This window comes from Melanerpes formicivorus, unplaced genomic scaffold, assembly GCF_026170545.1.
Source record: "Melanerpes formicivorus ecotype bairdi unplaced genomic scaffold, bMelFor1.0.p_v2 SCAF_112, whole genome shotgun sequence".
NCBI classification, from domain to species: Eukaryota; Metazoa; Chordata; class Aves; order Piciformes; family Picidae; genus Melanerpes; species Melanerpes formicivorus.
Genome location: NW_027142464.1, coordinates 543,336 through 569,472, shown reverse-complemented (window position 1 = coordinate 569,472; position 26,137 = coordinate 543,336). Strand labels below are relative to the sequence as shown.

General features: G+C 62.9%; 1 protein-coding gene across 8 annotated transcripts; it reads left to right on the top strand.

Annotated features, from left to right (window-relative positions):
- Positions 1–785: 785 nt before the first annotated feature.
- Positions 786–25,892, top strand: ATP6V0A1 (ATPase H+ transporting V0 subunit a1). 8 transcript variants are annotated; one of them, XM_068167066.1, is made up of 23 exons: positions 786–883; positions 1,079–1,220; positions 1,367–1,445; positions 1,694–1,791; positions 2,247–2,375; positions 6,374–6,477; positions 8,088–8,214; positions 10,021–10,103; positions 10,673–10,766; positions 12,032–12,244; positions 12,623–12,773; positions 13,731–13,870; positions 14,323–14,480; positions 14,887–14,977; positions 15,418–15,536; positions 15,829–16,045; positions 16,687–16,794; positions 17,489–17,569; positions 19,557–19,664; positions 20,156–20,173; positions 22,276–22,393; positions 22,524–22,695; positions 25,118–25,892. In XM_068167066.1, the coding sequence occupies exons 2-23, from the start codon at positions 1,104–1,106 to the stop codon at positions 25,209–25,211; spliced, it is 2,619 nt and encodes an 872-aa protein (XP_068023167.1). In that variant the 5' UTR covers positions 786–883; positions 1,079–1,103; the 3' UTR covers positions 25,212–25,892. The 8 variants fall into 8 exon arrangements, with proteins under 8 accessions (XP_068023167.1, XP_068023165.1, XP_068023163.1 ...); XM_068167064.1 differs by lacking the exon at positions 19,557–19,664; XM_068167062.1 differs by lacking the exon at positions 17,489–17,569 and having other exon boundaries at positions 787–883; positions 6,392–6,477.
- The last annotated feature ends 245 nt before the right edge of the window (positions 25,893–26,137 follow it).

Below are 26,137 nucleotides of genomic sequence, written 5' to 3'. Positions count from 1 at the left end.
GGGCAAAGACAGAGAACTGTGCTGTTTCCCGAGGCCGGGGGGGGCTGTACGGGGGCACAAATGTGCAGCGCAGGAGCAGCTTTCTGCACTGTTAGATCCATCCCGCTGAGGGGAAATCGGCTGTGCAGGCCACGGGCAGGGCCCTGCCTCTTGTAGGCTCCGAACTGCTTCACCACGACCCTGGCAGCAGCGCGGCCGGAGGCAGCTGGGGCAGGGGGCAGCCTCCGCGCCCCCGGCCGGGCAGCTGGGGCAGGGGGCAGCCTCCGCGCCCCCGGAGGCAGCTAGGGCAGGGGGCAGCCTCCGCGCCCCCGGAGGCAGCTGGGGCAGGGGGCAGCCTCCGCGCCCCCGGAAGCAGCTGGGGCAGGGGGCAGCCTCCGCGCCCCCGGGCGGGCAGCTGGGGCAGGGGGCAGCCTCTACGCCCCCGGCCGGGCAGCTGGGGCAGGGGGCAGCCTCCGCGCCCCCGGAGGCAGCTGGGGCAGGGGGCAGCCTCCGCGCTCCTGGAGGCAGCTGGGGCAGGGGGCAGCCTCCGCGCCCCCGGCCGGGCAGGGCCGAGCCGCGCAGCGCCCCTCAGGACCCGCGCTGGGGGCAGCCACAGGCTCCCAGGACCCCGTCTCTGGCCGCCGCCGCTCGCCGCCTTCGCGTCACCGGTGACGTCATACACGGGCGAGTGACATCACCACCCCGGCGGAGTGCAGGACAGGCCCCGCCCCCCCCGCAGCACTTCCGGTGCGGACCGGGCGGCGGCGCGCGGTCGCTAGGAGACTGCCCACGTGACGCGGCGCTGCGGCGCGGTGACGTCACACCGGGAGCCGCCGCTCAGCTGAGGGTGGCCGCGGCGGGTCGGGCTCGGCGGCGGCAGCGGCGGCAGCGGCGGCAGCGGCAGGTAACGCGGCAGGGACAGCTCCCGGGACAGCGCCCGCAGGGTCCCGCCGGCAGCGGGGCGCGGGACGGAGCGGGACGGGGCGGCGCGGCGCGGGGCGGCGCGGCGGGGATGTGGTCGAGGATGGGAAGGCCTCATCCGCCCGGCAGGCCCCGGCGCTGCGTGCCGGTGCTGCGTTCTTACGGCCCGTCTCCTCAGAGGCCGCGGCGGGGCCGGCGCAGCCATGGGGGAGCTGTTCCGCAGCGAGGAGATGACCCTGGCCCAGCTGTTCCTGCAGTCCGAGGCTGCCTACTGCTGTGTCAGCGAGCTGGGCGAGCTGGGCAAGGTCCAGTTCCGCGACGTGAGTACCCCCGGCCCCCCGCACCCCCGCGGCGGCTGTCGCCGGAGCAAGGCCGAGAGAGGCCGGGCGACCCCCGGCCCTCGCTCCGAGGCTCCGCGGGCCCCGCTGCCCCCGGGGTCGCTGAGGAGGCCTCTCTGTGTCTGTAGCTGAACCCCGACGTGAACGTGTTCCAGCGCAAGTTCGTGAATGAAGTGCGGAGGTGCGAGGAGATGGACAGGAAGCTCCGTACGTACGCCGGGCCTGAGCTGACTCAGCAGCTTCTGCGGGGCTTGGAGCCTGACTGCTGGGTGGGGGAGTGACCACTGCTGGCCTCTGTCTGGGGCCGTCCCTGCCCCAGGGTCCCTTCCTGCTCGAGAGGACCCTCATGAAATGTAGATCTTGGGACAGTTCCCAGCTGCTGGTGGGGCAGGGTTGGGGCTGCAGGAAGAGCTCCCCCTGGAGCAGCTCACACTGATGGTGTTGTGTCTCTGCAGGGTTTGTGGAGAAGGAGATCAAAAAAGCAAATATTCCAATCATGGACACGGGAGAAAACCCCGAGGTGCCCTTCCCTCGTGACATGATTGACCTGGAGGTGAGGAGACTGTGCTGGGGCCTGGGGCTTGATTCTAGAAGGGAGGAGGTTAGCACTGGTTTGGGTGGCAGAGCTCACTCCGGGCTGATGTGGAGCCACCAGCACCATCTCAGTCCAAATGCAGTTGGAAAGGAAAGGACCTGAATGAAATGTCCCCAGATCCATGGATCCAAACCTGCTGGAGCTGCATGGAGTGTGTGGGGGGGGGGGGGTCCTGTGGTAACTGTGGGAGGGGGTGAGGGACTTGAAGAAGGCTGAGTAAATCCAGCTGGTGGCTGAGCAGGAAGGGTTTTGACTTGCCTGAGGAGAATGTCCCCAAGCTCTGGGGGTGACACAGCTGCAGCTGTCTGCAGTCACATGGGGACGCGAAGCTCCTTTCACGCTCGCTGCTGCCACCAGCAGCAGGGGGCTCAGGGCACTGCTTTCACTCCCTCCTCCTTTTCACACCTCCTCAGGCAAACTTTGAGAAAATTGAAAACGAGCTTAAGGAAATCAACACCAACCAGGAGGCCCTGAAGAGAAACTTCTTGGAGCTGACAGAGCTGAAGTTCATACTGCGTAAAACTCAGCAGTTCTTCGATGAGGTCAGAGCCCCGCGGCGGGGAGCAGCTGGGGCCTGTCCTCTCCAACCTGCTTTCAGCTGCTGCTTTGGGGCAGCAGGGTCATTGCTGTGCTTGGTTTAAGCTTCTCCAATATGATTTTCCATCTTCCATGCAGAGCTACCCATGCTGTGCCTCTTGGGATGCTGGTCTGGGGTTGCCTGAGTCAAGCAAAGGTTTGCTCAGGTTGCCTGCAGTGGTGAAGGTGCTGGTGGTGTTCAGAGCACCTCAGCAGGCCCAGCCCCTGGTGCTGCAGGAGCAGCTGGCTGACAGGGCAGCTGCATGTTAGGTGGAGACCACTGAGGGTCACAGTGCAAAGTCCAATGAAGCAGTAGATTAATTATTTCATTATCAGAGCCTTTGGTCAAATCCTGAAGTCTTCAGCAGTACCTTCTGGGGCAGAGCTGCCATTTAAAATGGTGCCAGAGCCAGGCAACTCTTTCCCCAGCCCTGGGGGCAGCCCCTCTGATGCCACTGCTGCTGCAGACATGGAGCCTGTGTGGAGAAGACAGAATCCTTGCAAAGCTTTTCTGTCCCAGAGCTCTCTGAGGGCTCCTGAATGTTTTCCAGAGCAGGCAGGAGGTGGTTTGGCTGAGCACAGGTCCTCAGGATTTGATCAAAGAGTTTGTAAGGGTCCCAGCCTCTGAGGCTGGCAGTGGATGTGCCCTGGCAGGGCTGTGCCCCAGGCCTTTTCTCTGACAGCTTGGGGTTGGTTCTCTGGCACTGGATGCTGCCTGTTGAGGCACTAAGGTTGTTCCTGTGCCAGCACAAGTCCTGGTCGCTGCTGACACAGATCCTGCTGCTGGTGCAGGCAGCTGGTTGGTCATGGGGCACAAAACCCTTCCCCTTGGAGTACTGAATGCTCAATGGCAGTGTCTCCTTGGGCACAGAGTCAACCTGGCAGCCTGGTACAGCTGCCCTGAGGTGCCACTGCCTGCCTCTGAGCCAGCCCAAGCACAGCTACTGCTGTGCTCTGCTGGGACAGGCACTGTCCCCTTGTGAGAGCTGCCCACAGCTCCCAGTACAGCCCCACAGGGTCAAAAGCAGTTCTCTGAGCAGTCTGTGTCAGACCACCCTCAAAAGGGACCCTGTGTCCAGCTGCAGGGTGTTCTGCTGCTGTTTGGTGCTGGTTTCTGTGGCAGTAACCCAAGACCCAGCATGCAAAGCCAGGAGGGTGAGGGGCAGAGGGGCTGCAGGGGTGAGGCTGTCCCAGCTCACCCAGCACAGAGCAGCTGTGGTGCTGAGCCTTCTGCAGGCACTTGCCCTGGGGGGGGCTGAGGGCTCCATTGCTGTCACTTGCACAGAGCCTTCAGCTCCTGGGGACCTCAGAGACTTGTAATGAGGATGATGATGCTCACAGTAATGAGCTGCACAAGAAGTGGCTCCAGAGCAGCCTGGGCTTGGCGTCCTCTGCGCCGGGGGAGGGGGGCAGAGCTCAGCAGCTCCTCATGTGAGCCTTGCAGACAAAGCAGTCACTTCTTGTTTCAACACCCTGGTGATGACTCTGCTCCTTTTCTCAGTCTTCTTGGCCTTGCTTGTGAAGAGCAGTGAGAGCTGGAGAGCTTTCTCTGAGAGCTTTGCCTAGAGTGAGAGTAAAAGAAGACTGGAAAAGTAATGGTTAATGGCATGCAGTTCCCTGCCCCCCTCCCCCTTCTCCACATCTGCTTCCTTCTGTGCCTTCTGCATCTGTCACTTCTGTTGGGCTCTGGGTCAGTCATTAGGTGGTGAAGTGAATCCTTTCTGGTCCTTGTGGAAATGGATTTCTGTCCTGTTTGTGAGCTGGAAGGGGCTTGGTTTGTGTGGTGTGGGTAGTGCTGCAGGGCAGGGGCAAAGCCTTTCCTGCAGGCCTTGATACCCCAGCTGCTGCTCTGGGCAGCAGCAAGCAGTTCCAAATGGCTGACAGTGAAAGCTCTGCTTCCTGGCATGCAACTGCTTGGCCTTTCCCAGCCCTGGGTGACCTGGTGCAGGGAAGATCCCCCATGCTGACTGTGCTGGTGGAAGCTCTCCTTCTCCAGCCCTGCTCCCCTGCGCTGCAGCTGGCTCCCTCTTTCCTTCCAACACTCTCTGGTTGTTGTTGTATGGACTCCTGCAGCACTGCTTTGGCTCCCCCTCCAGAAGCAGAGCAGGAGCTGCTGAGCCACTTCTGTTCTGAAGGCTGTGCTCAGCAGAGCAGTGAGGAGGGGAAGCTGGGGAGCATCAGGGATTGTTCTGCAAATAATCCTTAGGCAAGGAAGCTCTTTGCAGCACTGCTCTGATCCTGAGCTGCTTTGTTTGTGTAAGCTCAGCCTCAGCAGGGCTGCTCTGTGCTTTATCAGTGTCCTGCCCCAAGGACACAGCCCCAGGGGCAGGGATGATGTCCAGGGCAGGCAGATCCAAAGTTTTCACCTGAGCTCTCCTGGTTCTGTGCCCCACATGCTCAGGGTGGGGCAGCTCCCAGCAGGCATCCAGAGAGCCTCTTTTGGCTGCTGGCAAATACAGCACAAGCCTCTGGCCCTGGCCCCTCACTGCCTGCCAGCACCCTGGGCTGTAGACTCCACTGTCCTGCTGCTTGCTCTCTTTCAGGCACTACCTTCCTTCTTTTGATCCTGATTCCCTTGGTAGCAAAACTTCCATTCAGTTTCTGATGCTGCAAGAAGCTGCCTGGAGGCCCAAGGGAGCAGGAATTCTCCTCCCTGGCTTTTCCAGGCCCTCACTTCTGCAACATCTGAGAGCTGGAGCAGCTGAGCTGCCTGAGGTCAGCCTTGCAAAAGCTGCCCCTGTGGGTGGGCAGAGCTTTATCTGACTCCCAAGTGGAACCCTGGGGAGTTTCTCTCTGCAGTTCCTGCACAGAGAGGCTCTGGTTGAGCTGCTGAGCTGGGCCTGGGCTTTGGCAAGGCTGTGCTGTGTGCTTGCAGCTTCTGCAGGGCCAAACTCCACCTTCAGGGCAGCTTTAGCCTCTCCCCTGAGCACTCTGGGGGAAAGGCTCCAGGGTACCCCAGAGAACAGAACTTGCTCAGGAGCTGTTGCTGCTCTCAGCTCAGTCTGTGAGCTCCAGAGGTAGAACTGGAGGTGTGAGGCTGGGCCAGGGCTGCCCTGGGCAGGCAGGGGAGGGGGCAGGGCATCTGCTGTGTCTGGCAGCAGCACAGATGGTGGCTAAGGCTGAATCTCTGAGAGGCTCAGTCAGCAGGCAGGGCTATAAGCTGCAGCAGTTTGCATCTCTCCTGGAGAATGAGCTCTGTGAAGCCAGCCAAGGAAATCACCATGAGCCCTGCCAGGACCTGTGCTGCTCCTGTCCCTCTCCCTGCACTGTTGTGGCAGCAACATGGAATTGGTCAGGCTGGCACAGAGTCCCAAAGTGGCCAAGCTGTTGCCTTGGCTTCAGAGCCTGGCAGAGGGCTGGCACCTGTGGGGTGTGGAGCTCTCAGTGGCTGCCCTGTGAAGCTGTAGGCTGCCCAAGGTCAGTGAAACCATCTGTGGAAGGCTTACCTGAGAGTCCTGCTGGGCAGAGCAAGGCCCCCAGGCTGCTCCACTGCAGGCACTTGCCCAGGCATCTCCTGGAGATGCATTTTGCCTTTGTTCAGGTGCAGGAAATGCACAAGCAGAGGGAGAGCAACTCAGCAGCTGCCTGCAGGGTCCTCTCCCCGGCAGAGCCAAGGGAATGGCTCTCTGCCTGTGCCCTCAGCGCTGCTCTGGGGAGCATCCCTTGCACAGTGAGGTGGAGTCTGCCTCTCCTCACACTTTGTCCCACAGCCCCTGGGCTGTGCAGCAGCCTTCAGACCTGTCTTGTGTGGCAGCTGTGCTGAGCCATTCCACCTGCCCTCTTGTCTCCCTCCTCCCCTGTGTGGTCCTTGCTGTCCTGTCTCTCACCTCCTTCCTCCTCCTGCTCTCTTCTCTTTCTTTCTCTTCCTTTCCCGTTGTTTCTTTCTTGTCCTCCCGAGCTGCCTCCTGGTTCCCTGCATGCCACTAACCAGTTTCCTTAGCTGTGAATTGATTTGTGAATTCAGGCTGAATTGCATCATCAGCAGATGGCGGATCCAGACCTGCTGGAGGAGTCCTCTTCGCTGCTGGAGCCGAGCGAGATGGGCCGGGGAGCGCCGCTGCGCCTGGGGTAAGGGCTGGGGCTGCCCTCTGCCCCCTGCCCAGCCCTGGGGCTGCCCTCTGCCCCTGCCCAGCCCTGGGGCTGCCCAGGCTGCCAGCCACCCACCAGGCCCTCTGCTCCCCACTTTGTGTCTCTGCTGCACAAACCCCTGCCCCGGTCTGTGCCCTGGACACCCCTGCTGGGCTTCTGCAGGGCGCTCTGGCAAGCCTGCACCGATGGCTCTGCTGCCTCGTCCTGCTGTGCCCCCGGGGCTGTGCCTGGGCACAGGGGATGCAGAGCTGTGGTGGCAGCAGGGCTGTGGTGGCAGCAGGCCTTGCTGTGCCAGGTGGCAGCAGCCTGCTGTGGAGCTGAGCAGGCACAGAGGCTGTGCCCAGAGGTGTTTGTGCCCCCTCTGCCCAGGGCCTTGTTGGGTAGTGATGGGCAGTTCCTCTCTGTCCCATGCCCAGCCTGTGCCGAGTGCTGTGGGTTCATCTCCCTGTGCCCAGGGAACCTTCTTTCTGCTTGCAGAGCTCACAGTCTGCGATGAGCTGCCGCCGGGTGCCAGCCCGGGTGGCACTGCCCCGGGGTGCCAGGCTGGATGCCAGCCCAAGTGGTGCTGGGTGGTGCTGCCTCGGGGTGCCAGCCCGGGTGGCACTGGGTGGCGCTGTCCCAGGGTGCCAGGCTGGATGCCAGCCCGGGTGGCACTGGGTGGTGCTGCTGCGGGGTGCCAGCCTGGGTGGTGCTGGGTGGCACTGCCCCGGGGTGCCAGGCTGGATGCCAGCCCGGGTGGCACTGGGTGGTGCTGCCATGGGGTGCCAGCCCGGGTGGTGCTGGGTGGTGCTGTCCCAGGGTGCCAGGCTGGATGCCAGCCCGGGTGGCACTGGGTGGTGCTGCCATGGGGTGCCAGCCCGGGTGGTGCTGGGTGGTGCTGTCCCAGGGTGCCAGGCTGGATGCCAGCCCGGGTGGCACTGGGTGGTGCTGCCATGGGGTGCCAGCCCGGGTGGTGCTGGGTGGTGCTGTCCCAGGGTGCCAGGCTGGATGCCAGCCCGGGTGGCGCTGGGTGGCACTGCTGCGGGGTGCCAGGCTGGATGCCAGCCCGGGTGGCACTGCGTGGCACTGTCCTGGGGTGCCAGGCTGGATGCCAGCCCGGGTGGCGCTGGGTGGCACTGCTGCGGGGTGCCAGGCTAGATGCCAGCCCGGGTGGCGCTGGGTGGCACTGTTGTGGGGTGCCAGGCTGGATGCCAGCCCGGGTGGCGCTGGGTGGCACTGTTGTGGGGTGCCAGGCTGGATGCCAGCCCGGGTGGCACTGCGTGGCACTGTTGTGGGTGCCAGGCTAGATGCCAGCCCGGGTGGCGCTGGGTGGCACTGTTGTGGGGTGCCAGGCTGGATGCCAGCCCGGGTGGCGCTGGGTGGCACTGTTGTGGGGTGCCAGGCTGGATGCCAGCCCGGGTGGCACTGCGTGGCACTGTTGTGGGGTGCCAGGCTAGATGCCAGCCCGGGTGGCGCTGGGTGGCACTGCTGCGGGGTGCCAGGCTGGATGCCAGCCCGGGTGGCGCTGGGTGGCGCTGCCGCGGGGTGCCAGCCCGGGTGGCGCTGGGGGGCACCGCGGCTGCAGCCCCAGGGGTGCTGTGCCCCCGCAGGTTCGTGGCCGGAGTCATCTCTCGGGAGCGGATCCCCACCTTCGAGCGCATGCTGTGGCGCGTCTGCCGCGGCAACGTCTTCCTGCGGCAGGCCGACATCGAGAGCCCCCTGGAGGACCCTGTCACGGTGAGCAGCTGCAGAGCCTCAGCCCCGGGGCTGTGTCCCGCGGGGAGCTGGCCTGGGCCCCTCGCCGCAGCTCCCTGCAGCTCTCTGCTGGCATTCAACAAGTCCAAGTGCCAGGTGCTGCACTTTGGCTACGGCAATCCCATGCAGAGCTACAGGCTGGGGTCGGAGTGGCTGAGAGCTGCCAAACAGAGAGGGACCTGGGGGTGCTGATTGACAGCCACCTGAATATGAGCCAGCAGTGTGCCCAGGTGGCCAGGAGGGCCAATAGCATCCTGGCCTGCATTAGGAATAGTGTGGCCAGCAGGAGCAGGGAGGTCATTGTGCCCCAGGACTCTGCTTTGGTTAGGCTGCACCTTGAGTCCTGTGTCCAGTTCTGGGCCCCTCAGTTTAAGAAGGACATCGAAACACTTGAACGTGTCCAGAGAAGGGCAACAAGGCTGGGGAGAGGCCTTGAACACAAGCCCTATGAGGAGAGGCTGAGGGAGCTGGGATTGTTTAGCCTGGAGAAGAGGAGGCTCAGGGGAGACCTCATTGCCCTCTACAACTACCTGAGGGGTGGTTGTGGCCGGGAAGGGGTTGGCCTCTTCTCCCAGGCAACCAGCACCAGAACAAGGGGACACAGTCTCAAGCTGTGCCAGGGGAGGTTTAGACTCGAGGTGAGGAGGAAGTTCTTCACCGAGCGAGTCATTCGTCATTGGAACAGGTTGCCCAGGGAGGTGGTGGAGTCCCCATCCCTGGAGGCATTCAAGGGGAGATTGGACGTGGCACTTGGTGCCATGGTCTAGTCATGGGGTCTGTGTTGAAAGGTTGGACTCGATGATCCTCGAGGCCCTTTCCAACCTAAGTTATACTGTGAGACTGTGCTGAGGCAGAGCTGGCAGTGGGGGCAGGAGGGAAACGGCTCCGGGTTTGGAGTGCAGCAGGGCAGAGCTGCTCCTGGGGCAGCTCCTGGGGGCAGCTCTGGACCAGCAGCAGTATCTGCAGGAGGCATCTGCAGCTCCTTGGCTCTGAGCTTGGACCTTTGGTTTTCCCTGAGTGCCCTCAGGAGTTAAACCCCACCTGAGGGCTGCTCTGTTACCATAAGTGGTCAATGTTGAGCCTGGGTTTATGTTCAGAGCCTCTTTGCCAAAGTCGGTGCCCAAAGGTGGGGAGCTCTTGCTCTGGGCAGTGAGGAGAGGCTGCAGTGGCACAGCTGCAGAGCTGCAGCTCAGTCACTGCCCCTTGGTCTCTGACTTGCTGCTGTTGCTGGCTGCCTGCCCAGGGGCTGCCTTCTAGGAGAGGCTTTGTCCTTGTGCAGCACTTCCTCAGGCCAAGGTTACACCTAGAGTGGTCGTTCTTGGGGCATGATGTGAGAGTTTCCTAAGGGAGGTGGAACAATAACAGCTCAACAAATGCAGGAAGGGAGCCCTGGCTGCCAGGGGGAAAGCAGCTGGACAGAGAATGTGGCCCTGGGCTCCCTGGAGAGTCAGAGCCCTCAGGCTGCCCTGCTCTTGTTTCCACTCCAGCTCTTGCAGGGGTCTGTGGGTGAGCTGGCTGCAGGATGTGCTGATAACTTCATCACATCCCTGTTCCTTTGGAGGCTTTCCCAGGTTCCCCTCTGCATTGTGTTGCACAGAACAGCAACAGATAACTCAGAACATTTTGCTTCCATAAACATGGAGCTGCTCTCTGCTGGGGCTGGGGGAGCTGCCTCCCCCCTGCCTGCTTCAGTGCTGCTGAGTGCAGCTGCAGGGCAGAGGCAGGACGCTGCTGCAGTTTGCTCTGCCCCTGGCTGCCCCTCACACTGCTCTCTCCCTTCCCTTCCAGGGGGACTATGTGCACAAATCAGTGTTCATCATCTTCTTCCAAGGGGACCAGCTGAAGAACAGAGTCAAGAAGATCTGTGAAGGGTATGGAAGCTGCAGCTGGGCAGCTCTCCCCAGTACCTCAAGCACATAGGCAGGGCTTGGCCTCGGTGTCTTCAGCTCCTTCTTCCTCAGTGACTGTGCAGGGGCAGGCAGCAGAGCAGAGTAGCAGCAGCTGGAGCATGGCACAGCCAGACTGGGCACTGCCCGAGGCTGTGGCTCTCCCACTGGCTGCAGCTTTGCTGGGGGGTGCTGGGAACAAGGGGCTCCAAGTGTGGAGCTTGGGGCCAAGCCCAGGGGTGCCAGTGGGTGATATCCTCCCCGGGGACACCAACTGTCACTGCTTGCAGCAGCAGCTGCATTGGGCTGATAGCAGCCTGCTCTGGGCTGGTGCCAGCTTTGTGACAGTGCCCCTGAGCCCCAGGCAGTGCAGGACAGAGGCTTTCCTCCCTCTTGAGCATTCAGCTTCTGGCCTGGCCTAAAGCAAACTTCTGTGCCTTGATTTGGAGCCTGAGGCTCTGCTTGGCAGTCTTGGCTGTAGTTCTGTCAGGCTCAGCCACTCACTCCCCTGCCAGGTTTGCCTTTCTCACTGAGGTGCTTTCCATGCCTTCCAGGTTCAGAGCCTCCCTCTACCCCTGCCCAGAAACACCACAGGAGAGGAAGGAAATGGCCTCTGGTGTCAACACCAGGATTGATGATCTTCAGATGGTAAACCAGCTGGGCTCAGAGCCCTTCTTGCTCTAGTGAGACCCTTGAAAACGCTGCACCCTGGAGACCCACAGCCTGCAGAGCCTTTGCCCCAGTCAGGGCACTGCTTTCAGCTCCAGGCAGCAGGAGAGCAGCAGCTCAGCAGTGCAGGAGGGATGCTTGGAGATGTCTGGAGGGCTGGGCCCTGGAGGGCTGGGCCCTGGAGGGCTGGGCCCTGGAGGGCTGGGCCCTGGAGGGCTGGGCCCTGGAGGGCTGGGCCCTGGAGGGCTGGGCCCTGGAGGGCTGGGCCCTGGAGGGCTGGGCCCTGGAGGGCTGGGCCCTGGAGGGCTGGGCCCTGGAGGGCTGGGCCCTGGAGGGCTGGGCCCTGGAGGGCTGGGCCCTGGAGGGCTGGGCAGTTCATCACAGGCATGAAGTGCAGCAGCAGCAGCAGGGCCCTGTGTACCAGGGGGCAGAGGGGAAGGGGCAAGCAGGTCCCAGCTTGCCTGATGACCTCTCTCATCTGCAAGGACTCTGGCTGCAGCCTGCCTGTGCATTTCTCTGCCTGTCTTCATGTTTTCACCTTGTGCTGTGCTGGAGAGCTGCTGCTTTGCACCTAAGCTCTTCAGCAGCAGCCTGAGCCCTGCACTCAGCTCTGCTGGGGGCCAGCTCTGAAATCTTTGGTGCTTGCTTCAGGGCAGAAAAAAGTAATCTGAGGCAAAAGAATGAAAGGTTCAGAAGCTCAAAGGAAACTGAGTTGAGTCTGGGCTGCTGGGGGCTGTGTGGTGCAGCTGTTGAGCACATCTCAAGTAGCCCAGAAACAGTTAACCCAGCAGGGTGCAGAGCTGCTTGTGCCCTGTGCCCTCACTCTCCCTCCTGTCTAAGACTTTCCAGCCTGGAAATCTTGGCGTGGGTTGGCTGAGTTCCTGGAAGCAGCCTCAGCAGCAAACACTTTCTCCTCCTCCCTTCAGCAGGAGGCCTGGTTCTGCCTGTTCCCAGGGCAGGGCTCAGCCCGCTCAGGGAACTCCTCTCTGCTCTCTTAACCTGGGTGGAGGCAAAAACGTTCAGTGTGGTCTCTGAGCAGCTCATTGAGCATCCCCTGCCCTTGGAGCTGGGGGAGGGAAGCCTCAGGAGGTGTCCCTGGGAAGCCTCAGGAGGTGTCCCTGGGAAGCCCTGAGGCCTCCCGGCAGCGCCCACGGGCAGGGAGGCTGAGGGGGCGCAGCCGCCGGGCCCGGGGGAGGCTGGAGCCGCTCAGCCCCAGGTGACTGTGGCCCCCCTGCGGCTGGCAGGTGCTGAACCAGACGGAGGACCACCGGCAGCGAGTGCTGCAGGCGGCTGCCAAGAGCCTGCGGGTGTGGTTCATCAAAGTGCGCAAGATGAAGGCCATTTACCACACCCTCAACCTCTGCAACATCGACGTCACCCAGAAGTGCCTCATTGCCGAGGTCTGGTGCCCCGTGGCTGACCTGGACTCCATCCAGTTTGCTCTCAGGAGAGGCACTGTGAGTGACCCCCTGCTGCTGCTCCAGGCTCGGCTGGCCCCGGGGGGGTGCTCTGGGAGCTCAGCCCCGCAGGGCACAGTCTGTGTGCCGGGGAGGGGGCACAGCCTTTAGAGTCAGCTGCAGATAACCAACTGCGGTGTGAGACATGCTCCTGACCAGGGGTCCTGGGGCCGCTCCCCTGGCTGTGCTGGAGGCAGAGGGGAGGTGGACAGGAGCCCCCCAGGACGGGAGCAAGGTCCCCTCAGGGCTCAGCCCTGGGTGTCTTGGCGTCCTCAGCCGCTCAGGACCATTCCTGAGCGCTCCCGGGCAGGGCTGCTTTGTGCCGGCCCTGGGGCTCAGAGGAAGGGTCTCTAACCCTCCCCCCCTCTCTGTGAGCAGGAGCACAGTGGATCCACAGTGCCATCCATCCTGAACAGGATGCAGACCAGTCAGACCCCCCCCACCTACAACAAAACCAACAAGTTCACCTCCGGCTTCCAGAACATCGTCGACGCTTACGGCATCGGCACCTACCGGGAGATCAACCCAGGTGAGCCCTGCCCCTGGCCCTGCCCTGCCGCCCCTGGCCCTGCCCTGCCGCCCCTGGCCCTGCCTGCCGCCCCTGGCCCTGCCTGCCGCCCCTGGCCCTGCCTGCCGCCCCTGCTCCTGCCCTGCCGCCCCTGCTCCTGCCCTGCCGCCCCTGCTCCTGCCCTGCCGCCCCTGCTCCTGCCCTGCCGCCCCTGGCCCTGCCCTGCCGCCCCTGGCCCTGCCCTGCCGCCCCTGGCCCTGCCTGCCGCCCCTGCTCCTGCCCTGCCGCTCCTGCCCTGCCGCCCCTGCCCCTGCCCTGCCGCCCCTGCCCCTGCCCTGCCGCCCCTGCCCCTGCCCTGCTGCCCCTGCCCCTGCCCTGCTGCCCCTGCTCCTGGCCTGCTGCCCCTGGCCCTGCCTGCTGCCCCTGGCCCTGCCTCTGCCCCTGCCCCTTCCTGCTGCCCCTGCTCCTGGCCTGCTGCCCCTGCCCCTGCCTGCTGCCCCTGCCCCTGCCTGCTGCCCCTGCCTGCTGGCCTGCTGCCCCTGGCCCTGCCCTGCTGCCCCTGGCCCTGCCCTGCTGCCCCTGCCCTTGCCTGCTGCCCCTGCCCCTGCCTGCCGCCCCTGGCCTGCCTGCCTGCCGCCCCTGCCCCTGCCCCTGCCTGCTGCCCCTGCCTGCTGGCCTGCTGCCCCTGGCCCTGCCTGCTGCCCCTGCCTGCTGGCCTGCTGCCCCTGGCCTTGCCTGCTGGCCCTGCCCCTGGCCTTGCCTGCTGGCCCTGCCCGCTGGCCCTGCCCCTGCCTGCTGGCCCTGCCTCTGGCCCTGCCTCTGGCCCTGGTGCCCCTGCATTGCCTCTCCTGGGACACCTTCAGCACCTGCCACCCTCCAGAGGCAGGGCAGGGGGCTGGAATTCTGCTGCTAAACTGTCGCCTGGTCCCTCTGGCCTCACCCTGCTACAGCACTCACGGTGTCCCCTTGCCCCTGCAGCACCCTACACCATCATCACCTTCCCCTTCCTCTTTGCTGTCATGTTTGGGGACTTTGGCCACGGTGTCCTGATGACTCTGATTGCTCTCTGGATGGTGCTGAGGGAGAGCCGAATCCTCTCCCAGAAGAGTGACAACGAGGTCAGTGCAGGGTGAGGGCGTGGGGGCTGGGGTCCCTCCCATCCCTCCCCCCAGCTGGCAGTGCCCCCTGCCCCTTCCCTGGGCTCACACAGTCTGTCAGTGTAGCACTGGATGTAAATCACCCCGGGCTTGGCTTCTTCCTAAAGGGGCTCTGACATCTCCCTGGGCCCTCCTGTTGGCTGCTCTAGGGGGGTTCAGTGAGCAGGGGCCAGGCCAGGCTCACAGTCAGAGCGTGGTGGAAGCTGAGCAGGGTCTGTGCTGTCTAGCCCTGGACCACCACAGCCAGCTGGGGGCTTGGCCCAGCCTGTGGAGCTGATCTGTGCTGCCAGAGCCTCTGGCAGTTCCCCTGCGCGCAGACCCTGCTGGGCAGTGCCTCCTCCTGCCCGGGGCAGCAGAGCCCCTGGGCTTCCAAGTCCTTGGGCTGCCTCTCAGGGCTGCCTCTGCTGCCCCAGATGTTCAACATGGTGTTCAGTGGGCGCTACATCATCCTGCTGATGGGGCTCTTCTCCACCTACACCGGCCTCATCTACAACGACTGCTTCTCCAAGGCCCTCAACATGTTCGGCTCCTCCTGGAGCGTGCGGCCCATGTTCACCAGGGGCAACTGGTCGTGAGTAGGGCTGGGGCAGGGCTGGGGGGAGCTGGGGCTGGGCTGGGGAGAGGCCTGGGGGGGGCAGTGGCTAGCCTGGGTGGGGCAGGGGCCAGCTGGACACTTTCCCCACTGCCCTCCCAGCTCACAGGGCAGATAGCAGAGGGCTGGCAGCAGGGTGTCCAAACCAGCCTGTGGGGTGCAGCTCAGCACCTTCTCCTCCCTGACAGCAGAGTCCTGTGCCCTGCATCTCCCTGCCTGTGATCCTGGGCTGGGCAGGAGGCAGGACTGTTACCAATCTGGGGACACCTCTAGGACCACCCCCTGCACCTGAGGTGCTCCTTGCTGTCCCAAGGGAGGGCCTGCTGCTCGCTCTCCCAGGGCAGCTGCTGGAGGTAACGTTTGTGTAACCCTCTTATGCCAACAGAGATGCCCTGCTGGAGACCACTCCTCTGCTGCAGCTGAACCCTGCCATCCCAGGGGTGTTTGGGGGCCCCTACCCCTTTGGCATTGACCCGGTACGAGCTCCTCCTTTGGCTGCCCTTGGGGGACACCCAAGTGCCTCTGAAAGGTCTCCACAGCACAGCCACTCCCTTGGCCATCTCCTTAGCAATGCTGGAGGTGCTCCTGAGTGAGAGAAGTGGTTCAGCTGCTGCTGAGCCTCTAGCTCCAGGACACAGGGAGTTGCTTGATTGCTCTGTGCAGCCTGCAGCCTCTCTGTCCTGCAAGCTATTGCCTGCCATAAGCACAGGCAAGGTTTGCTGCCTGCTGCAGCAGTGGGGTTAGCTCCTGGCTCAGGGGGTGGGTTGCAGGAGGGGTTCTGAGCTCATTTCCCCCTGTGGCAGACACAAGACCCTGCTCCCTGACTGGATGATGCTGCTCAGCTTGAAGTGAAGGCTTTTGTTCTCCTCTGGCTCTCCTCCCCTCAGTGCTTGTCTGACTCTCTCCCTTTGCACAGATCTGGAACATTGCCAGCAACAAGCTGGCCTTCCTCAACTCCTTCAAGATGAAGATGTCTGTGATCCTTGGCATCATCCACATGCTCTTTGGAGTCACCCTGAGCCTCCTCAACCACATGTGAGAGCTCTGCTCTGTTTTTCTGCTGGTGGGGGGCAACTTCTTGGGGTGTAAGGTGTGTAAGAGGCAGGAGCCAGCCAGGCCTTAGGCCTCTGATGGGAGGAGCAGGGGCAGCTGCTCCTGCAAGAAGTGCCTCTGGCAGGGCAGCTCTGGCTGCAGCCCAGCTCTGGCTGCCATGCTGAGCCCCAGCAGCTCTGTCCCAGAGGTGTTCTTCACCTTCCTGTCGTTGGTTTTTGCCTGGTGTGTTCCTGATGCCAGCCACCTGCAGCCCTGGGCCCTCTCTCTCCTGCAGCTATTTCAGGAAGCCACTGAACATCTACCTTGGATTTATCCCAGAGATGATTTTCATGTCCTCTCTCTTTGGCTACCTGGTTATCCTCATTTTCTACAAGTGGACAGCCTATGATGCTCACACCTCCAAGGATGCCCCCAGCCTGCTGATCCACTTCATCAACATGTTCCTCTTCTCCTACAGCGACCGCAGCATCAAGATGCTGTACAGCGGGCAGGTGAGTGCTGGCTGCTGCTGGGCTGAGCCCCCAGAGCCTGTCCTTGGTGCCAGAGCCTGTCCTTGGTGCCAGAGCCTGTCCTTGGTGCCAGAGCCTGTCCTTGGTGCCAGAGCCTGTCCTTGGCCTTCTCAGAGCTGTGAAACCAAGCAGGAAACTTTTCCCCCTGCGAGAGAGGAAGTGTGGCACCGTTGGCAAAGCCTGAGGCTGGGTCATGTGGAAGGAAACAATCCCCAGAGCTGGAGCCTGTGCCAGCCTGAGCTGGAGCCTGTGGTGCCAGCCTGAGCTGGAGCCTGTGCCAGCCTGAGCTGGAGTCAGCTCTGGCTCCAGGACATTTGGGTCCAGCAGAAAGTGATCATCAGTGTTGTCCTGCATCTGCAGCGTGGTGCCTCTGAGCTTAGCTGAGACTCTAACCCCACTTCCTCCCAGCACCATCACAGCTGCCAAATCCCCATCCCCTGCAGACCCCTTTGGCTTTCTGCCAGCATGGCCCTGGGCACAGCTCATCCTGCTGGCCCTGGCAGAGAGGGGCAGTGCCTGCCGGGTGCTCTGGGAATCCAGCCCCTTGGGGGTGCAGGAGAGGGTTGTGTGGTGTGTTTGAGTCTGGGCTGCCAGGAATCACCTGAGACTTGTTCCTTTGACAGAAAGGGCTGCAGTGTTTCCTCGTGGTGGTGGCATTGCTGTGTGTGCCCTGGATGCTGGTAGCCAAGCCCCTGGTCCTTCGCCGTCAGTACCTCTGGAGGAAGCACTTGGTGGGTGACTACCTCTGAGCTGCTCAGGCTCAAAGCTGTTGATGGTTGCAGAGCTGTGTTCTCCATCCTGGGCTTGGATGTGGGCCCTTGCTGCACTGTGAGCTGCAAAATGGTTTTGCACAGCCCCAGGCACAGAGGCAGGTTGGGTTTCCTGGAGACAAAGCACTGCCTGCTGCCCAGACCTGCATCCAGCACCAGACTGCTTTTCAAGCCCCTGTGTGCTGGCAGAAGTCAAAGCAGGTATCTGGTGAGGCTTTGACAGCTGGTTTGAGACCTCCACCTCACTGCCTGCTGGCTGCAGGTCTGTGCCTTTGCCAGCCTGGCAGCCTGAGGCAGAGGTGGAAGCCTGACTGGCTGGCAGAGCTGCCAGCTGCCTGCTAAGTCTGGATGTGCTAAAAGACAACAAGTCAGAGGAAAGAAACCAGACCATAGCAGTCCTGATGGGAGAGGTTGTCTTCTGGGCTGCTCTCTAGGCTTGCAGCTGCAGTGTGAGAGGCAGGAGCCTGGCACAGGAGCTGTGAGGAGACTCTGCCCCTGCATGTGTGGCAGAGAGCTTGCAGGATGCTGCCGCAGTCGAAGACCTGCCAGTTACAGACACTCCCTCTCCCTTCTCTGACCACCTCTCATCCTCCCATGCCCCCTCCATCCGTCTCCCTTTCTCTTTTTGTTTCTTCCTCCCTTTCTCTTCTCCAAGCACCCTCAGGAGGGGCAGCCCGTGGAGGCCCAGGGCAGCACAGTGCCGAGCGAGGCTCTGGAGGCAGCAGCGGCTGCGCCAGTGAGTGGAGAGAGACCTGATGGAGCTGCAGAGGGGAGCTGCTGCCTGGCTCTTGTGGAGGGAGCATGGAATGTATCTGATTGCAGCAGGGAATGGCAACTGCACCTTTAGGGTGGAAACCACTTTGTTGGAAAGAGCAAAGTTGAGCAAATTGATACATTCTGAAGCAGGCTGGGGGTGCCCAGAGCCTCCGCACAGCGCTGCTGGCAGCCCAGCCCCGGGGCAGGGCAGCACTGCCCCCCACAGCCCCGGGGCTCACTGCCCCTCTTTGCCCCTCTCCTGGCACATCTTTTGAAGGCAGCTGAGGCTTCCCCTGAGGGAAACATTTCCACCTGCATTGTGTGCTCCCAGGCCCAGGTCTCTGTGATGGCCTCCGGCAGCCCCAGAGTGGAGATCCCTGGGGCTTTGCCTCTGGGCTGAAGCTCTTACAGACTGGTGGTGAGAAAGGAGCCTCTCAGAGCCCCTGCTCCTGCTTCTTTGTGTCTGAGCCCTTACTGCCAAAGCTCTCTGGCAGGGTGCAGGCTGCAGCAGCTCCCAGGGCTGAGTGTTCCAGGTGCTTTGAGCTGTGAGTGCTGCCTGCCTGCCTGGCCAGGGGCAGAAACCTCAGCAGCTGTGGGAAGCAGGGAGAGAGGAGCCCCAGGGCCCTCCTGAGCTGCTGGCCACTGTTTCTGTCCTGGCATTCGAAATGCCCTCACAGCAATGTCAGAACTGGAGCGGCTCTCAAGCCTGAGCCATCAGCACAGCAGGCAGCTCAGCTGGCAGGACCAAGGTCTTTGAGGTGTGGTCAGAAGCATCAGGTCAGTGATAGAGCTTTGGAGCTGTGCTCAGCTTGGGTTCACAGAGCAGGCACAAGTCAGAGCAAGGGCAGAGCTGCAGATCCAGGGGGGCTGGAAACAGCAGAGTGAGGCAGGCTGGCAGTGGTTTGTTCCAGAGGTGCTGAAGCCCCTGGCAGCAGCCTGGTCCTAGGCATGGATTCTGTGTTCCATTTGTTTAATTTCAAAGCACAAATGTCCACCTCATCTGTCCTGAGAAACCTGCAGAGTCTACTTCATATCTGGCACTTGGGGAGTCACAGGTCAGCCTAGAAGGAAGGAGGCTAAGAGCAGGGCAGGCAGCAGAGCGTGGAGCAGCCTCGGTGCTGGTGCCAGAGCCAGGGCTGTGAGTGTGGGCAGGGGACCCCAACCCTGCTGGGGTTGTGCTGTCACTCCTCAGCTGCTGTGGCAGACAGCAGTCCCCGAGGCAGAGCAGCCTGCACAGTGCTCAGGCTGGCAGCAGGGCTCCTCCCACCCGAGGTGTTGCAGTTTGCCCTTCTGGGGGTCTGCAGCCCCTCGGGAGCATTTCCTGTGGCTGGAGGCAGATGGGAAGCCAGGACACGGAACTCAGGGTCGTTTGCTCCATTGGCAGTTCTGCCTGAGGGCTCCTCGGGTGCCCCACTCTGTGTGTGTCCTTCCTCAGAGGCAGGCTGGGCTGGAGGAGGAGGCTGCATGCACCAAGCGCTGCTGCTGCTGCAGCAGAGATCTCCGCAGCTGCTGCTGCCGCCTCCCTGAGCTGCTCTGCTCTGCCTGCAGCACAGCTGAGGTCAGGACAAATGGCCAAAAAAGGAACTGTTTGCACCACACAGAGCTGCCAAGTAAGGCAAGGTCTGCAAGTCTGAGTGCCCTGTGGTGTCAGGGGGCCTGAGGCTGGCAGGGAGCTCCTGGGTGTCCCCCCAGCCCCCGGCTGCTCCAGGGAGCAGAGCAGGAGGCTCCAGCGCCGGTCCGGCAGCTCCGGGCCAAGCGCTGCTCCGCTGCGCCTCGGTGCCAGCAGCGTCCTGCCAAGGGCTGTGCCTTCTCCTCAGGGTGGCAGCTGCTCTGTAGAGATGTCTCCAGCGTTCACTCAGCCTTTCCTCCCCCAGCCCCAGCAGGAGCCAGCATCCTGCCCAGCTGCCTTGCCGGGGCGGCGCAGGCAGCCGCAAACACTTTGCTCTTTCTCTCTCTGCATGTGTCAGGGCACCCAAAACTTTGGTGGGATCCGGGTGGGCAATGGCCCTACGGAGGAGGATGCTGAGATCATCCAACATGACCAGTTGTCCACCCATTCCGAGGAGGGGGAAGAGGTAAGCGCCGACCCTTCCTCCCTGCCGGGGCAGCGCCGGTGCCCAGGACCTGCCGGCGCTGCGGCTGCGCTGCCCAGCTGCTGCGAGCCCCGGCGGCCAGGCTGCCGCGCAGAGCCTCACCGCAGCCCTCACCAGGCTCTCCCTTGGTCGTCCCCAGGACTCAGAAAGGCAACAGCAGTTGCAGGGCAGCGTGGCTCGGGGGGCAGGCATGGTTTGCAGGCTGGCTGAGGGGCACCTGGGCTCCCCCAGCCTCAGCCCCGGGGCCGTTCCTTTGGCACTCGCCGGCCCCCGGGGTGGCACAAATTGGCCTCCCCTCTGGTAGAGAGGAAGGAGGCGTGGATCTCACGTGGCCTGGGAGCACTCCGGTGCCCCTGGGCCTCTCTGTGGTGCATGGCACAGGTGGCTGCTTCGGGGGGGGGCTGCTGCTGCCTGGCTGCTGGGGGGGGTGCTGGGAGCCAGGCCCTGTACTAATGTCCCTTTGTGTTTTCAAGCATACAGAGGAGGAGGTGGTAAGGCTGCAGCTTTGTGTCTGTGTCTCTGGAGCAGGTCCCACCTCTGTCACCACATCTTGCTTGCCAAAGCCCCAGCAGTTGGCCTGCCCCCGGCCCTCTGTGACCCCATCCCCATGTGATCACTCCACCTGCACAGCCTCTGTGTCCTTCCCCTGTCTGCAGCGCTCCCCCAGGCAGCTCCTGGGCTGAGCTGCAAAGTTGTCGCTGTTCCCCTTTGAAGAAGTCTCTCTGCCTGCACTGCCACAGGCTCTTTGCAGCCCTTTGCCCTCTGCCATCCTGGGGGCAGTGCAGGTTGCTGCCACTCAGCCAAACCAGTCCAGCTCTGTGCAGCTGCACTTTCCTCACCAGCCTCATGCTGTAGAAGAGGGGCTCCTGAGAAACTGCTCTTTGGGCCACCCTCATGCCAGGTGTGGGTGCCAGAGGAAGGGCTTAGGGAGCCTGCTGCAGGGGTGATTGGAGGCTTTACTGCCACCAAGCAAGCAGGAGAAAGGCCAGGGGATCAGAGCAGCTCCCAGTGTGGTGCTGTGCTGGGTGGGGGCTTTGCTCAGGTCCCTGCAGTGCCAGGGCTGGAAGCTGTCTGCTGTGGCAGCTCTGTCACCAAACCCAGCAGCTCCCCAGCTCCCTAGCCTGCTGGGAGCTCTCTCCAGCAGCTGCAGCTGGCTCTGAGCTGTCCTTGTCTCAGTGTTTCCCACATTCCATGCCCTGCTCCCTGGCTGGCTCTGTGCTGGGGGGGGGTCACCAGGGCAGCTTTGGGGGAGAACTTTGCAGCTCACATTCTGTGGGGAAGGAGGCTTTGACAGCTCATTGAACTGAAGGGCTTCAGATATTTGCTGCCCTGGATCTGCTGGGGGAGAACTGGGCTATAAATAGCTGTGTGTGCATGCCTGGAGCCTGACTCACTTGATGCATTTCAAACCTGGTGTTTACTTAGCTCGGGTGGGAGCAGTTTCTGAGGCATGGAGCAGCTCCACCGGGGGGGCAGCGCTTTCCCAAGCTGCAAAACAAGGAACTGTTCCCCATGGCAGAGCCCTGCTGAGCTCTGGCTCTCGTTCAGAGGCTGAGCAGGACACAGGGATGGCCAAGCAGAGAGGCAGGATGGGACTTCTTCAAGGCTGCTTCGTGCATCGGTTTGGCTTGCAAAAAGGGTGGGGTTGTGCCTTGCCAAAGGCTCTCCCGGTGCCGTGGCACAGGCACGCAGCAGTGCCAGCATCTCCCGGTGCCGTGGCACAGGCACACAGCAGTGCCAGCATCTCCCGGTGCCGTGGCACAGGCCCACAGCGGTGCCAGCATCTCCCGGTGCCGTGGCACAGGCACGCAGCGGTGCCAGCATCTCCCGGTGCCGTGGCACAGGCACACAGCAGTGCCAGCATCTCCTGGTGCCGTGGCACAGGCACACAGCAGTGCCAGCATCTTCTGGTGCTGTGACACAGGCACACAGCAGTGCCAGCATCTCCCGGTGCCGTGGCACAGGCCCACAGCGGTGCCAGCATCTCCCGGTGCCGTGGCACAGGCGCGCAGCGGTGCTAGCATCTCCCGGTGCTGTGGCACAGGCACACAGCAGTGCCAGCATCTCCCGGTGCCGTGGCACAGGCACGCAGCAGTGCCAGCATCTCCCGGTGCCGTGACACAGGCGCGCAGCGGTGCCAGCATCTCCCGGTGCCGTGGCACAGGCACGCAGCAGTGCCAGCATCTCCCAGTGCCGTGGCACAGGCACACAGCAGTGCCAGCATCTCTCGGTGCCGTGGCACAGGCGCGCAGCGGTGCCAGCATCTCCCGGTGCCGTGGCACAGGCGCGCAGCGGTGCCAGCATCTCCCGGTGCCGTGGTACAGGCACGCAGCAGTGCCAGCATCTCCCGGTGCCGTGGCACAGGCGCGCAGCGGTGCCAGCATCTGGTGAGTCCCCATGACCATGAGTTCCATATCATCTCACTGCCTACCTGTGCTCTCCTGGCTGGGCTCACCGCTGCAGCTGGAAGCTGCCCCTGGGGTGCCAGGCTGGCTGCGGGCAGCACCCAGAGCCATCCACGCGAGCTCAGCTGCGGGCTGGTGCCGTGGGGGCGGCAGCAGTGGCCCTGTCACGCCCTGTGCTCTCTCTGCAGTTTGACTTTGGGGACACTGTGGTGTACCAGGCCATCCACACCATCGAGTACTGCCTGGGCTGCATCTCCAACACCGCCTCCTACCTGCGGCTCTGGGCGCTCAGCTTGGCGCACGCACGTGAGTCACCCTGGGGCCGAGGGGCAAGGGGGAGCTGCCACAGCCTGAGCTGCAGGAGGAGGCAGGGGGCACAGGGCTCTGCCTCTGCCCTGGCACTGCTCTGAGCCTCCTGCTGCCTCTCTCCTGGCAGAGCTCTCCGAGGTGCTCTGGACCATGGTGATCCACATCGGCCTCAGCGTGAGGAGCCTGGGGGGAGGCCTTGGCCTCTTCTTCATCTTCGCTGCTTTCGCCACGCTGACCGTGGCCATCCTGCTGGTGATGGAAGGGCTCTCGGCCTTCCTGCACGCCCTGCGCCTGCACTGGTGAGCCCTGGCAGCCCCTGCCCCTGCCCCTGCGCTCGGCAGTGCTGAGGCACCGCAGGCTCCTGCCGTGCTGCGCCCTGGCTGCAGGCTGCCTCTGCTGCTGCCCTGCCAGAGGCTGTGGGGAGTGCTGCCCCAAGCGGCTCACAGAGGCCCTGCGGGGGGACGGCAGCGAATCAGCCTGCTGCTGCCCCCTGCTCCTTTGTCCCTCTGCCCTGGGGCTGCAGGCAGGACTGGGAGCTGTGGCCATCTTGTGCCCAGGGAGCCTGGCGTGGGGGGGCCCTGCTGAAATGGCTGCTGGGTGGTGCCACTCTGCCCTGGCACCCAGCCTGGAAAGCTTCCCAGCAGCCACTCCAGAGCTGCCTGCTGGCTGCCTGCTCTTTCCTCATCCTCTCTGCTGTCACTGCGTGGTGAGGGCAGGAGCCCTGCCAGCCTGGTTGCTGCCAGCAGGGCTCTGACTCCCTGTGGATTTCCAGAGCCTCCTGCCGTGGCTGCAGTGCTGCATGGCACAGCTCTGAGCAGCAGCAGGTGAACAGCTCTGAGCAGCCCCTGGGTGGGCCTCAGGTGTCCTGCCTTACCTGAGGGCATGGGCTGAAAGAAGAGGCCTCTGGGGGTCTCTGACCTGGGGTGGTGCCCACAGGCTGCCCCCACACAGCTCCTGGGACAGGCTGCAGTTCAGCCAGGAGCTGGCTTTGCCCAGCTGTGCCAAAGGGAGATTAAAGTACTGGCTGGAAACATGGCAGGGAAGGTGGGAGGCACGGGCAGGGCAGAGAGGGAAACCATCTGGGCAGCAGCAGCTGGCATGGGGGCATGGTGGCCGTGCAGGGCACTCTCAGTGCTCAGCTCTTCCCTAACCACACTTCTCAAGCCTGAGCAAGCTGAGAGCCTGGGCAGCTGCCTCAGGCTGTGGGGACCTGCTGGAACCATTCTGGGGCTGTGGATTTCCCTTCCCAGGGTGGGGAGGGAGGCTCCTGCAGGGGCTCAGAACAAGCTGTGAGCATTCCTCCTCCTGCTGAATGAATCCAGGATGTTTCCAGTGGCTGTTCCAGGAGGGGGGGGGGGGGGTCAAACCCAGCTGTCCTGGGAGGAGCTGGTCAGATTTTGTGGCTGTGGGAGCAGAATCACCTGCCAGGCATTCCCAAGGTGTGGGTGGTGGCTCAGCCTTCCTGGCAGGGAGGAGGAATCCAGGCTGTGTCTCTAGGGGAGCACAGGTTGTTCCCTGAGCCCTGCCTGCCAGGCCCACAGGAGGAGGATTTGTTTTGTGCTGTTTCAGAGAGCTGCATTCCTTCAGCAGGGAGGGTTCTGGGGTGCTGTGGAGTGAGAGGAGCACTGGAGTGCTGCCAGGGCTGCAGGCCTGCGTGGGAGCTATACCCAGGGCCTGCTGTTAACTCCTGGTGCTGCTTTCAGTAGTTCCTAACCTCACAGCAGCCTCTCCTCCAGCTTCAGGCATCCAGTTGTGGCCAGCTGTGACTGAGGGAGTCCAGCAGGAGCTGTGGGGGCCAGCTGGAGCAGCTCAGGGTTTGAGGTCTGTGTGACTCAGACACCCAGCCTTGGGCCCCTGCTTCCCTCTGCTCACACAGCAGTCACAGCCTCAGGATGCTTGTGGAGATGATCAGAGCTCCTGGAGCTCTGGAGCAGGCTGGCCAGGAGCCCTCCCTCCCACTCGGAGCATCCTGCTCATCCCAGGGCCTGCTGCAGGGACAGGGCAGGAGGCTCTCTGGAGCCCTGCTGGGAAGCTCTGCCAGCAGCTCTGCAGTCTGCCAGCGTTCCTGACATGGAAAAACCATTCTCAGACCTGCTGGGTCCTTCAGAGGCTGTGTGGGTTCAGTGGAAAGGGCTTCTGCTGAGGCTCAGGGACCTCTGCTGTGGTTTGTGCTGGGGGTCAGGGGACTCTTCCCTTCTCTCCCTGTTGCTGACCATTGGGCAAATCTCTGGGATGATTCTTTTTGTAAGCTGAGTTGCTCAGGGGCAGCAGGGAGCCAAGGCCCAGGGGGTGTTCAGCTGAAGCCCACAGGCACAGCTCCAGCTCTGCAGGAATCATCACCTGGGGATGAGCCAAATGTGCTTAGGAGAATAAGGGAAGGAGCTGCTGGAGGGAGGAAGCCTGAGCACAGCATCAGGAAGCTGAGGTTTGTTCTAGCAGGACCTTGTGACCCCAAGGAGAAGCTCTGTGCTCCACAGGGCTCTGAGGGGACACCAGGGCTGGGGACCTCATCCTGTGCTTGGGGCCCTTTGACTGGGGGTGGGCTCAAAGGACCTGGAGCGTTCTGGCTGCTCTGCCACAAAACCATCAGCTGGGAAGGGTTTGTGCCAGGGGGTGCCCAGCCTGGCTTTGTGCAGCCAGGGGTGGTGCTCCCAGCAGAGTCCTTGCTGGGGGCTGGCTCCTGCCCAGCTCTGAGCACTCTCCCTTTGCCCTCTCTTGCAGGATCGAGTTCCAGAACAAATTCTACACCGGCACTGGGTTCAAGTTCCTCCCATTCTCGTTTGACACCATCCGTGAGGGAAGGTTCGACGACTAAGGACCTTCCTCAGCAGTGTTCCCCTGGTGTTGTGGCTGACCCCTCCCCTGTGTCTAATTGCATGCAGCTCCCCCCCCCGCCCCGGTGACCCTAACTTATTGCAGCACCCCCGAGCTGCCCCTGGTGGTTCAGAGCTCAGGTGCTGAGTGACACTGGATCAAAGAAACTTCTCCTTCCTCCAGCCTGCCCCTGGAGCTCCCAAGTGCAGGAGGTGTCTGTGGTGTGTGTTGGGGCACAGCTCCTGAGTCCCTCCAAGCACTCCCGGTCCCACCAGGCACGGGTGGGGGTTTTGCAGAGGGGGAGGTCCTGCTGACTTGTCCTGCGTGCTCGGGGTCTGTGCAGCCCCTTCAGGGAGAGCGGAGGCTGAGTCTTGCTCGGTGGTGTAGCCCCCTGGTAGCTGCTGCTTTGTCTCCTGTGCAAGCTGTGAATCCTTCCTTGTCCTCCCTCGGCTGTAGCTGTAGGAGCCGTGAGGTGCCTGTGGTCGTGCCGTGCTCACCTCCCCTCGTGTGTGACAGCCCAGAGCAGCGCCCGGGGCGGGGCCGCGCGGTCACCGGGGCCGATGGTACGCGAGCACCGTGTCCCGGGCAGGGCTGTCCCGGGCAGGGCCCCCCCGCGCTGTCCCGGCGCTGCTGTACAACCCGAATGTGCTGCTGTATAAATTAAACGATCGTGAGAAGCGGCTGTGGCCTCTCCTGCTCCCCAGAGGGGTCCTGGGCAGTTCCTCTTCCCTGTTGGGCACTGGGCAAAGCCTCCAAAGCTGGCGGGGGAACTAGGACCTGCAGCTCTGCTGCCCTGGAATCCCAGCTGGTGGCTGTGGTGGGCAGCAGGGTGGGGTGGGCAGAGCTGGGCTGGAGGCTGGGGCTGATAGGAGCTGGGCTGAGGTCTGCACTGACCGAGTCCAGGCTGATCTTGAACAAGGGCTGAGC

Bases quoted from the DNA above. Each gene is read 5' to 3' on its own strand.
- ATP6V0A1 (XM_068167066.1), top strand. From the start codon at position 1,104: ATGGGGGAGCTGTTCCGCAGCGAGGAGATGACCCTGGCCCAGCTGTTC. The intron at 13,871-14,322 runs GTCAGTGCAGGG...CTGCTGCCCCAG, and splicing joins CCCAGAAGAGTGACAACGAG to ATGTTCAACATGGTGTTCAG. The intron at 22,394-22,523 runs GTGAGTCACCCT...CTCTCCTGGCAG, and splicing joins GCTCAGCTTGGCGCACGCAC to AGCTCTCCGAGGTGCTCTGG.